The sequence below is a fragment of the Diabrotica undecimpunctata genome, chromosome 10 (genome assembly GCF_040954645.1).
Source record: "Diabrotica undecimpunctata isolate CICGRU chromosome 10, icDiaUnde3, whole genome shotgun sequence".
Taxonomy (NCBI): Eukaryota; Metazoa; Arthropoda; class Insecta; order Coleoptera; family Chrysomelidae; genus Diabrotica; species Diabrotica undecimpunctata.
Genome location: NC_092812.1, coordinates 61,415,043 through 61,431,107, shown reverse-complemented (window position 1 = coordinate 61,431,107; position 16,065 = coordinate 61,415,043). Strand labels below are relative to the sequence as shown.

General features: G+C 34.1%; 1 protein-coding gene and 1 long non-coding RNA gene across 3 annotated transcripts in view; one reads left to right on the top strand and one right to left on the bottom strand.

Moving 5' to 3' along the window:
• The first annotated feature begins 4,672 nt into the window (after positions 1–4,672).
• Zw (glucose-6-phosphate 1-dehydrogenase Zw) overlaps positions 4,673–16,065 on the top strand; it is a 28,835-nt gene continuing 17,442 nt past the window's right edge. The window contains exons 1-3 of one of the 2 annotated variants that reach the window (XM_072546057.1): positions 4,673–4,933; positions 14,912–15,036; positions 15,555–15,919. In XM_072546057.1, the coding sequence (XP_072402158.1) occupies positions 4,915–4,933; positions 14,912–15,036; positions 15,555–15,919 (509 nt within the window). In that variant the 5' untranslated portion in view covers positions 4,673–4,914. Of the gene's footprint in view, positions 4,934–14,679; positions 14,855–14,911; positions 15,037–15,554; positions 15,920–16,065 lie in introns of those variants that run through there. The other variant, XM_072546056.1, reaches the window with a different exon arrangement.
• Positions 4,761–5,167, bottom strand: LOC140452032 (uncharacterized). Its single transcript, XR_011952122.1, has 2 exons — positions 5,047–5,167; positions 4,761–4,960 (listed from the first exon to the last, which is right to left on the bottom strand). It is a non-coding gene; the product is annotated as an uncharacterized lncRNA (long non-coding RNA).

The window sequence follows — 16,065 nt, the reverse complement described above, 5'->3', positions numbered from 1 at the left end:
AACAAACATTCAACAGACCTAATAGTAAAAACATATTGATTTAAGTGTGAATTTGAGATAATGTGCTGACAAAATGTTAAATCCTAAGAAAACAAAATTATGTTTTTATGTATATTCATTATACTTAATACTCTTGGGTAAAATACCTCATATCATATATGTCTTTAGACACAGTTAATAATTTTCATTGAAGTTTAAACTATAAAGAATGTTAACAATCATTGCTCAATATTAAATGGATAAATCCATAGCAATATTATAAAAGAATATAGGTCCCTAGGTAATTTCCTAAAATTATATCTGATACTGGTGGTTCCCCCTAAAATAGGACACTGTAAGCACTCCACATTTTCACTATTTTCTATTTTAAAATATTTTCTATTTAACTGCATGCACAACCAAAAAGTTTCACTGCTAACAATCCTTTTAGCAATGGAAGAGTGGTAAAAAATCTATTCAAAGAATAAACAATACCCAAACCAAACCCCTAAAACCCCCAAGAGAGGCTTAAGACAACGCTTTCTCCCAAAGTTACTTCACTACTTTTTGTACTTTTCCCCTGATAGATTTCAAATCCCAACAAAAAGTCGGTAGCAGCAGAGTTAATGGCCAAAACTTTGAAAAATCGTTTGATTGGTTTCAAAGGCACGTACTATTTCAAACCGCTTCTGTTCTTGAAACCAATCATGCTTTCATGTGTTGACAAATTTTGACTGGAGAAAAGGCATCATGGTAATTTTTGTTCAAAGCATCTATTAGAGGTCTAACCTTATAGTTTATAAAAATGTAGCTCTCCTTTTTTTGGCATTTTGGTATTATCATTAAGATGCAAAAATCTCTGTGTAGCTTATAAATTGAACTGCTGTACAATTACTGCAAACATTAGACCTAAGAAATTTATAAATATTTTTGTCAGTGAAGATACCTCAATTCTAGTTCCAAAAGGTCTGTCAGTCAAAATGAGATATAGACTTAGCATAGGGTTTTGGCTATTTTTGGTGAAACAAAAATTGTAATTTTTATCACTTTCTTCTAAAGAAGAAGTACTTGTATCATCACTTTCAGAATTGGCGTGTACATATCGTTTTTCTGTTATATTTTCGGGTAGAAAATTTGGATCAGCTATACTCTCATCACTGTCATAATCACTGATATTTGGAGCTACGGTTGTAATTTATTTTTCTCTATTAGTTGTAGAACTACCGAAACCACGGGTGTTAAGTGGCGTATTTGTTAAAATAGTTCTACCGTCTTCAGCATCACTATTTCCTCTTATATCTGAATAAACGGCCAAAGTCGAGAATATCTCTAAAAATTTCATTCACTTCATTATCATGTAACTTTTGCAATTCATCATATGTATAGGTACTTTCGTTTCATTTTTAAAACAGCTGAAAAACACATAATTTGTTATAATATGATCGTATCATTAAAAATATTAATTTTCAAATAGGCGAAAGTTATCTTAAAACTATTTTTTAAAAGTTTCTTTACAAAGATTATCATAGCCTACAATTTTAAAAAACAATTTATGAAAGTAAAATTAACATAAAACTTTTGGAATAGATGTTACACCATATTTTAAATTTAAAATTCTTAACTAAACCAAAATGTTCCAATTATTCCAATTTATTCACGAAAATAAACACAAAATATTAGAAAAATATACTCCGTAGAGAAACACTAGATGCTAAATGAACAACTGTATTGAAGTGGTTAAATATGTGGTCACTTATTCCACATTCTCGGTTGTAAGCGGTGTTGTCAGATCTATTGAATAAGTGCTCACATATTTGGATACAGAACGTGTACAACACCCGACTGCCGCAATAAGGTTCGTTTAGCATAAGGAATACAGACATTGTCATCCTTAAATTATGTGGTTACATATTTAACCAGAAAGCGTTTGCGGAAATGTTAACCAATCTTGTGTGACCTGATTATGGATGAAATAATAAAAAAAGTATTAACTAAAAAAGGATACCAAATGGAAGAAAAACAACTTAAAATAATCTGCTATGCAGACGACGCAAGACTACTCTCTCAAAGTGAAGATGATTTACAACGTATGTTCCACCAATTTAATATAACCGTCAGAAAATTTAACAGGTTAATTTCCTCAAAAAAATTTAAAATGCATGGTTATTACAGCAAATTTACTAAGATGTAAATTGGAGCTGGAAGGTCAGATAATAGAACAAGTGATGGAGTTTAAATATCTAGGCATCACATTATCTAGTTACGGAAAGCTCGAAACAGTAGTGGAAGATCAAGTAAATAGATCAAACAGAGCCGCAAGTTGCCTGAATGAAGCAATACGGAGAAATAAAAATATAAGGAAAGAAATTAAAGGCAGAATTTACAAAACAGTCATCAGACCAATTATGACATACGCGGCAGAAACACGATCTGACACAGAGAAGACAAAAAGGATGTTAGAAATAACTGAGATGAAAACACTAAGCCGAATGTAACAAATAGAGTAGTAAAGACAGACGGCAAGAGACGGTTCCCCAATAGGAAGACGATCAGTAGGAATACCACGAAAACGATGGAACGACAACGTACTGGAGGCATATTGAAAAACAGACAGTCTTTTATGTCTACATAAAAGAAGAAGAAGAAGAAGAAGAAGATTATGGCCCAGTCGCTGTATTCAGCCGCGCATTCTGCGACAGAATGTCGGAACACCATACTTTTTTGGTTTGCTCGGGTATTTTATTTTCCTGTCCCATCTATATCTGGGAAGCAATCTTCTATCCGCGAGGGAGGCACCTAGTAGAGGATTAACGACTCCACGCTTCTCTAATATGCTCAAAAGCCTGACTGTCATAGATATGAGGTGGTCATATTCAGTCAAATAAGTGGAACGTTAGATATCCTTAAACTCTCTGTGAGAACGATTTGCTGGCTTTCATTTCTTGGTGAATGAAAGGACAAGTTACGGTACTACAAATACAGGGTGTCTCAGAGTAGATTGTAATATTTAAACTTACCTTACACCGACCCTGTTCGAAATTCCGTGTAAGCGATATGTCAGCCGTGTAGCCGACATGTGCGGATTTCAGTTACCGTGGACGAAAACGCAGCGTGCCTACATGGCTGAGGCGTATTTTAAAGCCAACGGTTATATACAGTTGCTCGAAGCCGTTTTTGTATGCGGTATAATATTAGAGGCGTGGGTAACGCACTAGCCGCGATGTTAGTGCACGCATGTGTAAAGAAAGATTAATTGTATGCGGAAACGTAGAAGGACGTAGAGGCAGAGGACGCTCACCTATCCGATGGTCAGATCAAGTACAGAAAGCCACTGGAGAGACGTTTTCCGAGTCCATGAGAGCAGCCCAAAATCGCAAGAGATGGAAATCACGATCCTCAGCAATGAGGAAACGACAAGAGAGAGTGTAAAGAAATTTAGAGAAGAAGAAGTTGTTACAAATGTGAAACATCCAGGTAAAGTAAAAACTATTCAAACTGCTGTCAATATTGCAAGAGTTCGACGTGCTGTGAATGGTAATCCTCGGCGTTCACTTCGCAAATATGCACAAGCGCTAAATTTGTCTCGTGCTAGTATCCAGCGTATTTTAAAGAAGGATTAAAGTTTTCACCCTTACAAAATTCAGTTAAGCCAATATTTGAAAGAAACGGATCACTTACTAAGGAAACCTTTTCTGAGGAGATGATGAATTGTTTTTGGGATGACGGTGGCTTAGAAGGGATTATTTTCAGTGACGAGGCTCACTTTCACCTTAATGGATATGTCAATAAGCACAATGCTTGCTACTGGTGTCCTGATGGTTTGGTGTGGCATGTCTGCATCGAGGATCATCGGACCCTACTTTTTTGAATATGCTAGAGGACGCACGCTAACTGTCAACAGTGCACAATACACTGCCATGTTGCGGAATTGGCTACGTCCAGAATTGAATAATTTTGCAGGGTATAAACCAGGCAATACATGGTTCCAGCAAGACCACACAGAGCGAGCACTTTAATAAACGCCCTAACAGAAATGTTTCTAGGCACACTGGTTTCACAAAATGGTGATATCCGTTTTCCCCAAGATTTCCTTTTTTCTGTGGGGGTATTTAAAGAACAGATCGTCTACGCTAATCCACCAGCTACAATCGAAGGGCTGAAGCAAAATATTCGCAACGCGTCTTTCTCCATTTGCGATCCAGATTGCAAGAGTGCTACGAGCGAGATGGTCAACATCTAACCGTCGTCTTATTTAAGAAATAAAATCCGCATGTTCTGTGTGTCTATTTTCGTAATAAATGTTTTTCTAACAGGTTCTGAAACAGAGTTTTATTGATTTAAAAACTAAAATCTACTCTGAGACACCCTGTATATCCTTAGTAAGTTTCACAAAGAGATAATGTCTAAGTTGCACCAAAAGGAAAAAAAACAAAAAGTTTGAAAACAATTTTCCAATCATAAAGGAAAATAGTGTCTGCTTTATTTTAGAACTTTTAATATATATTATATTTTACAAAATAAAAAAACCATGTTTTAAATGCAATATTGCTAAATATATTGATTAAATTAAATTCGTATTTTATTTTTAATCTTTGAGAATATACCTAAATACCCGCGCATGATAATACGCGCCGGCACTGAAGTACATTGCAAATTATTAGTCGTTTTCCAACCTGCCGAATTCAAACAAAACTTGCTGGTAATGGTATGTCAATTCCTTAACGAAGCGGTGAACATATAAAGCTTTACATCGCGAAGTTCAAATTAGTCCACTCGGGTCATTTTGATTTTTGGAAGGATTAGAAGGTGGTTGATTGCTGCTATTTATTCGCATCTGGTGTGTTATCTCCTGATAAGTTTTTTAATCGTCGGCATTTCTCTAGCTAGGTAACAACGCAGCTCAATCACTCCTCATAAATTTAAATAATCAGTGCAATGGAAAACGGAAAACTACGTAAGTACAAAACATTTTTTTGTGTATCTACAATTAATTAATTTTATATATTATGTAAATACGTAATTTATAAGTATACTTGGTAAATAACCATAAAACAAACACATACTTACTATAAAGTTGTTTACTATCTCACGTACGGAGTTTTTTTATATTAAGTAATGGAATTAATAAGTATCAAATTATAATTTTTTATGGTATAGTTCTGCGTTTTATTAAGACGTTTAATGTTAATTAAAAAAAAAATCGTTTTAGACTTAGACAAGTTTTTGTATTATAATCTTCTCAATCGCAGTAGATTTTGATTGGCGATGAGGGAACCTTGACATCAGTAGCGCGCTATGGGTATAGCTATAAGATTACTTAATTAAGTTATAAACTTATAAATAATAGACTGTGTGGTAATACATATTTTTTAAGTCCTTGTAAATGAATTGGTAATGTTTAGTTTTAAGCCCTATCAGATTTAGTACATAGTAGAATATAGAGCACTTTCAGTATCGCTAGGAACTTAATGTTGTTTCCCTGAATCGAATATTTTCTATATTCAAAGTCGCTTCATTACCATTCGTTCATTACTTGCACATTTCTTAATGAAGCTAAGTAGCAAAATAAAGTACGTAACGTCGATGCTTTTACAATCTGGAAGCAAAAAGGACCTTAGAATTTGAAACCAAGAATACACAACTAAAAAGATGAAAGAAGTATAAAATAAATTATCAAGGCATGTTATAGAAATAAATATTATATAAACTACGGTTCAAAGTAACTTTAGAGTAAAACTATTCGAAAAATGATAAGTTTTTTTCTAGGTGGGAATGAAACCTTCGCACAGCTATTTTTAAGTGCCATTTATGCATATTAAGGCATACAATTCCTACTGATAACTTTGATTAAAACAGCGATTGTATTGTTTCTGTTACTGCTTTTATGACATCGAAACTTAGATATAAGATATATTATATTTTGTCTGCTTTTTGCTTTCTCTGACGGTTTCTCAGTGATTAGAGCAGCTGACGCCAATCCTATTCCTCCTAGGAAGTTTAGAATATCTAGAGGTTTTATATTAGATAACTCCTCTCATTTTATCTAATATGGAATTCCTTAGTTAGTAGCAGTATATCTATAGAGGTTTCATCATTTACATTACAGACTATCCATTCTGTCACATCTACTAGCTTCAATTTTTTCGAAGGCTTTCTCACTACTAAATAAATATTTTTATTCAAATAAGTACTCCATTTTTGTTTAAAACAATGTAATCTTTAAATCATCTATGGTTATAACTCCATAGACGTCAATGTTTGGATCCTTTGTGATCGATTTCTTTCAGCATTAAATAAGCTGTTATTCGACAGTATTTTACACCTCTTTTCGTTAAACAATTTCGTTTCTCTCCAGCAAATTTACATAATTGTAGACGGTGACGGTATTTTCTTTCTTGTAACACTTCTTTTGTCCTTTTTTGCGACATTATTAAGTGTCGCTGTAATCATCGCTGGTTATGATGCTTAAAAAGAATCACAAATGTGTAACCAGTATTAATGAGCAAACTGAGTAGTGTTGAAACATAACTGAAACGCTCCAGTTGAGTATACAGTTAAAACTAACTTTATTTTGTTCCAAAAGTGAATCCAATTGACAGTTTACATTGTACCAATTTTAACTTCATGTAAAAGACATATGGCGCTAATATTTAAATTTTGTTTAGTTATCAATATTTTAACAAGTGGACCAAGGCTAAGTCGATAGATGGGCCGCCGGAGTTCTAGATTTTTTAGAATTTCTAGAACAGTATAGCCCAGGAGGCTTGAGACATTGTATGTCCCAGATATTATAGTTTTGTGTTTAAAATCATTCTGGTATTCATTATTGCATGAAGGAATTGAAGAGGATGAAGCGTAAGAGCCTTGGAAAAACATTAAAAACAAGCTTATACAAATAGCGAAAAGAATTTTTGATTTGAGGATTTATATTTCCAAAATGGTTGCATCTAATTTTTTTTACAAGTTTTGTCTAAAACATTTACCTACAAATAATGGATACTCAAAATAAAGATTTAGTATGGATGTTATCGTACGCCTATGACGTATAATTTTAATGTTTTTCAATGTCATTCAAATAAGCGATATGATATGGCTCAAGATCATTTCGTATATTTGCTGATTAACCTTGAAGTATACCTTAAATTTATTATGTGCAAAATAAAACATAAAATTTTAATTTTACGCCCCGAACTATTTTATTTATTTACTCAATTTTTGTTTTTTCGATAAATTTCTGTGATACATATTGTACTTATATGTAAAAGTTATCAAGTACCCATATAAAAACAGATTATGCATCTGACTCTTCACACATCATGTTTATGATAATCGTATAGGCAAACAATCATGTTGAGATGTACCTATTAGAGTAATTAAATTTTAGGTATTCAACAATACTTCACTGATAATAACCTTGTTAATAAAATTATTTTACTGTGATTACATTAAGTAGATTACCGCGGATGATAATGCAATAATTATAGAAGGACAAACAATTACTTAAATATGAAAAAATCACCCTTTTTAAGTACTTGTATTCCTCCAACTTTTAGCATCTTTCTTTGAGCTTATGATCTTTTCGGGCCCTTTGGTCTATAGCCTTCATAGTCGACCGGGAGTAAACTTTAGTTTATGTATTTTTTTTAATGCGATGTGCCATTCTGGCTACATGTGTATTCGTTTCCTATTTGTATTTAAAAATAATTCATAAAGCTACAAGTTCTTTTTATATAAGTTGGTTGTTAAAAATAAAGCTTTCATAAGGGTTATAGTTCATGATTCGCAAATCAAGACAGGCAAAATGCAACTTTTTAAGTTACCAAGGAGGTTCCCCAAAGGGGATTCTATCACTTTTGTTGTGGTCAGTAGTTGACGGTGACCAATTCAAGGTTACGTAGATATCCTGGTTGTGCCGATTACGCAAATACGATAAGGTTAAATATAGTTGCAAATTAATAAAACTGCAAATAGTACTTTATTATACCACTTCTATAGTTCCAGTGAAAAATCACGCCATACAAATCAGCGCTCACGAGTGTCTCATATCAGTCCAATTATCTACATTATGCAAGGTGTCGTTAAAGATACTGAAGTCACTTGAGAGTGAATACAGCTAGACTTCTTCCTAGCAGAGACATGAGAAAATCTGTAACTTCTGTGTTTAAAATTGTTTTAACGGCTAACAGAAAGAGACATCGGAAAATTCTGGATTCGAAAGAAAAGATCATTACTGCTTTTTATAGGCCACGTTCTTTTGAACAGTACTTCATTCCTTGGCACATTTCCACCTTCCTCTGTCCCCAATTTTGTTTGGATTCTTTCAAATTTCCCCCCTCTACCTTTATTATATGCGCTTTCGGTCTAAACTTGATCGCTTTAATAAATGTTAAGATTTTAACCGACTCAAAACTTGTATGTACGCTACTCAATTGACACCATGAAGCTCAACTACTCAATTAAAGCCATTTCTTTTCTAAGACCGTCATACTTACTCACTTTTCGTGTCCGGATCACTTCGTCACGTAATCTTATACTGCCGACTAACGGTCTGAGGCTATAAATCTGAGTTCGCCTTCACTCAACGCAGTGCAGACTGAGTGAAGAAGTTCTGATCCCCGACACGACACTATAGTCTGACAAACAATAAGTGAATTTAGTCATGAGCGTGATCAGTAAGGTTTTTCGTATCGTTTAGCTATCGCCATGAATGTTACCACGAAGCGTGTCAGTAGCGGAAAAGGGTGCGTATATGGTCAGTATTTAGTTTTCTCAGAGTTAGAAGTTTACAGGTGCCTTTGTGTTTAATGATATATTCCTACAGGGAGAGTATAAATGTGAAAAGTTCTAGCAAACAGTTACGACTAAAGCTAAAAAAAATAGTGTCTAATGTGTATGAGTATTTGAGAAAAACATTGCCTCAGTCGGATGCAATGTCGTTGTGAATGTGTGACAGGAGTATCGTTATTGCACTGTTTACAGGATTGTCCATCAAAAACAACGCTCGGGTGAAGTACAGGTCCCATAGACACATTTACGAGGTCGAAAACCAATTGAATTTGATGAACATAACAATTCAGAAATAAGACGTACAAAAACGTCACAACTATCTGCGTAAATTGTCAGAGTTCCTTGAACAAAATAGAAAAATATATTATTTAGACGAAACTTGGGTCAATGTTGGACATGCTGTTATAAACGTGTGAACTGACACCACTGTAACAAGTAGTTAACAAGCTTTTGGTCTATCTCAAGGATTCCGAGGATCGACAGGTAAAGGACAGCGACTGATAGTGACCCATATTGGAAGTGACAGTGACTTTCTAAAAGACGTGGTTTAGTTGTTTTATCAAAAAAAAACGGTGATTACCATGAGGACATGAATACAGATCGTTTCGAACAGTGGTTTCAATATGTTCTGCAACGTCATCGTTATAGATAATGCATCATACCATAGTCGCCGGAGTGATTAAATTCCCACTTTAAACAGCCGAAAGGCTGAAATGCAAAACTAGCTCCGGAAAAAAAATATCCCGTAATATGGGAATGCAGTTAGATTAGAGTTGATGTGTTTAATCAAACAACATCGCCCTAATCATATCGATTACGTAGGGGATGGAATGATCCGTGCTCGCAATGTTACTGCTTTAAGATTTCCAGCATATCACTGTTAATTGAACCCGATTGAGCTAATCTGGGCACAAACAAAGGCTTATGTGGCACGTCATAATGTAACTTTTAAAATTGAATATGTGAAGCTCCTATAGGTATATAGAACCACATGACAAGTGTAAATAAGGTATAACCAAATAAACATGTGCGGATCAACTGAGAACATGACATAGGGTCTACAGCTATGTTATTAACTGTAGATTTCTTGATTGAGCATGTCACACACAGGCGGGGGCGCGCTTTGCAGAGAGTTTTGAAATTTTTAAGTAGCATTGTACAAAGAGTACAACAATAAAGTTCGAGAATAATATCGCGGTAGTCTGTTGCATTTAGAAATCGTTCCAAACAAACCAGATTGGTTCTTCCACCAAGAGTGATGCCACCCCATACCATTATATTGCCGCCTTGCTGTCTATGAACCTTCTGCACGGTGGCCTATCGTTCAGCATTGCCAGATCGTCTCCAAACTCTTGTCCGTCTTGTATCTGGTGCAAATCCAAATCGGGACTCATCTATAAACGAAGTAGAGGCCCACTCACGTCTATCACAATTAGCGTGTTCTTTTGCTCACTGAAGTCGATGATGATCTAGTTATCCTTGTACGGCCTGTATGATGTTCAGCAGCATCGCCAGTGTGTATAATCTATGCTGTTGACGATTATGTTTCATTCATCCAACTTTGGGGACGATTTCTCCTCCCCAGGATAAGAGACCGCTTCACTCGTAGAGTACCGCATGTACTCGGTCCCCATCTGCATTAGCCACTAAAGTTATCTATTTAAGGTACCCGTCATCTACTACGTGGAGGTGCTGGTTGGGAATTTGCTTTCATTGAAATAAAGTCTATATAGGCATTTCTTGATGTAATCCAGTACTCTTAGGAGACCATGCAAACCAAAACTTCATCAAAATTTTACAAGATTTTAATCTTGGTGGATACATTCGCTCATTTCTTCCTTTAACTCCCATTAACCACTTCCCTTCTGATGGTTGTAGGAGTAATTCATCGTATAGGTAATATCTTGTGAACTGGGGGACACGACAGGAGCCTCCATGTAGACTCCTTTCAAACATTTCTTCTTTTTGATTTTTAAACCAATCGGTCGATCCTTGGAAACAATGCAGTTGGCTAATCATTTCGCCATCGGATCACCAGAGAAAATGAGAAGGCCATAGTAAAATTGGTTAGCTGTGAATATTATTGTTGTAATTTCTTCACTATAGATGTCACCGTTTCTTTATATTGTTCTGTTTTTGTGCGACAAATTTTAACTTTCGTACAAAGTTGGTCACGTTCTGTACTTTTGAAGTAGAGACCGACCGATTAATCGGCTTCGGCATCGGCTTCGGCCACCTTCGGCCAATATTTAAACCTTCGGTCAAAATTCGGCTTCGGCCAAAACAAAGCCGAAGGTTTTGCCGAGGTGAAACATGCTCTGTCAGTATACTATACTAAAGAAATGAAATAATCTCTGAACAATACGCTTCGGCGAGTCTTTGATAATTTGAATAATATTTACTTACACCCTATTTTCTACCCTCAACTAAAACGTTTTACAAACTTTCAGGTCAGGTAGTAGGTGTAGGTAGGCTATAAATTTTAACAATAGGCCAAGATGTCTCAAAGATCTTCATTTGAATATTTCTCACGTAGTAAAATTCTGATAATAATTTTACTACTTTAGTTAATTTTGTATTTGTTAAAACTCACGATTGCTGGTGTTTTGACTAGATACCTAAATGACAAAACATCGACCATCGACTATGAATGCAAATATTAAATATTTTACAACAGTTTAAGTTTATTCTCTCGTAGGTGCAGTAAAGTGCTTATTTATCCGTGAAATATATATTATTATAATTTACGTTGCAAAATCAGTTCAGGTTTTTGTTCTAGTGTTGTAAAAATAACTTTTGGTAAGTCTGTAATTTTTATTTTAATATAATTTTAGTAAATTCAAACGTTTTTTAGATAATGTCAATAAAAAATCCAATTTGGGATTATTTTGAAAAAAGTGGCAACAAAGCTGCATGCAAACTATGTTCAAAGTCATTATCGCTTGGCAGTTTAATACCTAAAAAACAAACTATTACAAACATTAAAAATCATCTACAAAAAATTCACACAGAAGAATGGAAATCATTTTGTGACATTGAAATGGGAATAAAAGTTCGAAAATTTGAACATATGAAAACTCCGCATGATGTTACACAACCAGTTTCCAGGACATTTCAGCCCAACCTACATCAAATAATGGAACTTAAGTCACCTGCTCTATGGCCTGATGATCATCCGATATCATCTAGGATTGATAAGGGTATCATGGACCTTATTATTGTCGACATGTTACCATACTCTATCGTTGAAGGAGGAGCTTTTCAGCGTTTAAATTTTGGAGATCCTAATGTTACTTCCAAATACAGAAAAAAAACGGAAAAGTTTTTTAGAACTAGTTTAATGCCAGCTACCTATGACAAAGTTTGGAAAAAAGTATCAAATTTAGTTTCTAAAGCCGAATGGATAAGCTTTACGTCAGATATTTGGAGCAATCCTGCTAAAACCTGTTCTCTTTTGAGTTTTACAGCTCACTTTGTTCATGGTTCAAAACGTCTTAAAGTTATATTAGGCGCTAGTGTGCTTAATGATGACCACACTAGTATGTTTATTGCAAGTAAACTTAATGAAATAATTAAAAATTTTAAAATAGAAAACAAAATTCATATAGCTGTAACTGATAACGCAGCAAATATGGTCGCGGCTATTCGTATTACACAATTTACGTCTCTAAGATGTGTGGTTCACTCATTACAACTTGTAATTCATGATTCTTTGTTAAAACAGGAATTAATCGAAAACACAATTAAAAAATGTCGTAAAATTGTGGGACATTTTAAAAGGAGTGAACAATCGTGCAGGTACCTGAGGCAGTTTCAACAAACTTGCAATTTGCCACAGCATATGTTAATTCAGGATGTGGAAACAAGATGGAATAGCACTTACCTAATGTTGGAGCGGCTATTCGAAAAGAAAGTTGCAATAAATTTTTATATGGCTGAACGTGGTGGTATTGAAGTTCCCAGTTCAACAGAATGGGAATTGATCAACAATTTAATTTCAGTTTTAACTTGTTTTTACCAAGCGACGCTAGATCCTTCAGCCGATTCTGCTTGCGTATCATTAGTTATCCCACTAATAAAAATGCTAATTGGTAAAGTTTCTGCGAAAGAGCAGGACTCTGAGGAGATAAGTTTATTAAAGCTACGACTTCGTGAATCATTAATTAAAAGATTCGCTAATATTACAAATTTGCCAGAATTGTCAATTGCGACTCTCCTAAATCCTCGCTTTAAATCAAAATATTTGACAGACGAGGAAGTAATTACATGTAAAGCAAGTATTTTAAAATTTTTACGTGAATCTGATAGCTCTAAGTTTAGTTATACAAATAAAGTTCCTATGGCTATCGCTTCAACATCATCATCTACAACTACACATGTAGTAGATCTGGAAAACAATAGTCTTTGGAATTCACATGATACTTTTGTCACAGCCGTTCTAGATAAAACAATAGAAATTCATAACGACAACGATTTCAATGCAGATTACCTAGATTCGTATTTACGAGAGGCTTTGCTTTTAAGAAGTGCCGACATATTTCATTATTGGGAATCAAGTCCCTATATTTCTTTAAAAACTGCAGCCAAAAAATTTCTATCGGCACCACCAACGAGTGTACCTAGTGAGCAGTTATTCAGCTCTGCTGGGCAACTATACGCTGACAGAAGAACTAATTTGTTGGGAGAAAACGCTGACAAGCTTCTTTTTCTTACGTATAATATTAGGATGTTTGATTTCGAATATTAACTACCAGATCCAGTAATCAGAAATACTCACTTGCTTTAATGTTATTTATTTTTATTATCATAATTTCAAATTTTTGTTTATCACTTATCAGTTAATAAAAATATAATGCACATTATTTAAATTATTAACATATAATAGGTATATTTTTAGTCACCTTCGGCTTCGGCTTCGGCTTCGGCCGAAGGTATCCTACAGGCCGAACTTCGGCATCGGCTTCGGCTTCGGCCAAAAAAATCACATTCGGTCGGTCTCTATTTTGAAGCCATTTGTATGCTTCATTTTTCACATTATTTAGAATGTGTGTTCATTATCAGTCCTTTTTCAATACTTTTTGTTTTTGAAACATCAAAAAACTCGCGCGGTACTAGGGGAATCAGCAAGGGGAAAAGCGTAGCATTAACCCAGATAGGACCGAAAAATTTTTTTTAAATATTTGAAATATTTACTTTTTAATTTATTAATGCTTACAAAAGTAAATTTTGGAAGATATTTTGCTAAAAATACGCTACTTTTCTCAAAAAAGAGGTGTCCTTTTAAAAGCCGGGTGGCATAATCAAGGGCTATGAATAACAAAAAATTAAGTGAAAACAATTAAAAAATTTGTGTCTTTTTAAAAGCCGGGTGGCATAATCAATGGCTATGACTAAAAAAAAATTAAAAGTGCTAACAATTAAAAACTTAATATATATAGTCTCTTTTATTGTCTTTTTTAAAGGATTCAAGAATGCCTACTGTAATGATCCATTTTATGACCACTAATAGCTAATGGTGTTCTTCTGGTGGTGCTAAATCGATAAATCTTTGATTCATTGTATTTTCGATCTCATTTAAAGTCAAAGGTTTCGTCGTGTTCCTAAAAAGATGTTCATACTTTATAAAGATTAGTTTGCAAACAAATAAATTCCAGCAACCAATACTATTTCTAAGAAGCTAGTTAATTTGTAAGGGAGGTATTGGCATAGGTTTTGGTTTATTTTATAGCAGATTAGTTTGTGAGCTTACCTCGTATATTTCGAAACAGGTGGTTTCTTTAATACAGTTAGACTACACCAGGGTGCGCGTGATATTTGATAATATTTTTAATAAAACATAACCTCAGACGTAGACATTTTTGTTATTGAAAGATACTTGAAAGTCAAATTACGCACAGATATACATGTATATCTTCATATAGATAATAATTTTAGGCTGGGTTATCTATAAACCACAAACTTAATTTCCTTTTAATTTCAACCGTTCTGACCGCCACTTGCAAGGTCTATTTAACTATTCATTTATTATTTGAATTTAATCCCTAACAATTAACAATGTTCAGAAGACAGCCTATGAGTGAAATTGAAGGTATATGATTAAATGATCGATAAGTAGCCGAAGACAATACTGTATTTTTCTTTTCAGAATCAAAAAGCGCCGAATTATGTCTCTCACTATACAGAGACTCCCTGAAATCGAAAGATATGGACCATGATGGGACTCACTTTGATGGTCAATATCCTCACGTCTTCGTAATACTAGGGGCCTCCGTAAGTAAATTTTTTTTAACAGATCCATAATTACTTTGCTATTCCAATTAAATTAACTCCATATGGTGGCTTGAATAACTCAAAACTTGAGAAAACTGTTTCAAACTTAATAGATGATAATTTAGTGCTATCCCTGCTAAGGAAACCTTAATGTAGGTCAAGAAAATAAGTTTACAATTTTATTCTTTTTGGATAAAATTACTGTGAAATCTATTCAGTTATATTCACTTTCCAAATTATGGTAGATATATTTGTTTGAAACAAGCACTGTATAATCTGTTAAAACTGTTGGCTAGAACCTTCACTGTCTTTCTATAAAAATGTTCCATTTTTGCCAGATATCCAGGTGGCATATTTACCAAATGGTCCAGGTCAAATATGAATATAAATATATGCCAAGCAGTTAATAATATCACAGATTCATCAGATTGATGTATCTTTCCTGTTGCTGTTTCAATCGTCTTCCATTTCTATCTCCCCGTAAAGGTTTCCCTGCATTTATTTGGTTTTTGTTCCAGGGAGATTTAGCAAAAAAGAAAATCTATCCTACATTATGGTGGTTGTATAGAGACAATGTCCTACCAGTTAATACAATATTTTATGGTTATGCCAGAAGTAAAATTACTCTGAGTGAAGTCAGACAAAAATGTTCACCATGGATGGATGTGAAACCTGCTGAAAAAGAAAAGTATGAAGAATTTTGGAAACTTAATCATTACATGTCTGGACAGTATACATCCAGGACTGATTTTGAACTATTGAACAAGGAGATAGAAAAATTTGAAAAGGGACCAGTTGCGAATAGATTGTTTTATTTGGCTTTACCACCCACAGTGTATGAAGATGTCACAGTGCATATAAAAAACAACTGTATGGGACAAAAGTGAGTACTTAACTGACCTTTAAATATTCTTTACTTAATATTACCACTTTTTTTAAGACTTGTGCTAAGTAAATATAAATATTTTATTTTGTTTTGATGAAGGTATTTTATAGTTAACAATTTCTACAGGGTGAATTATAACTATT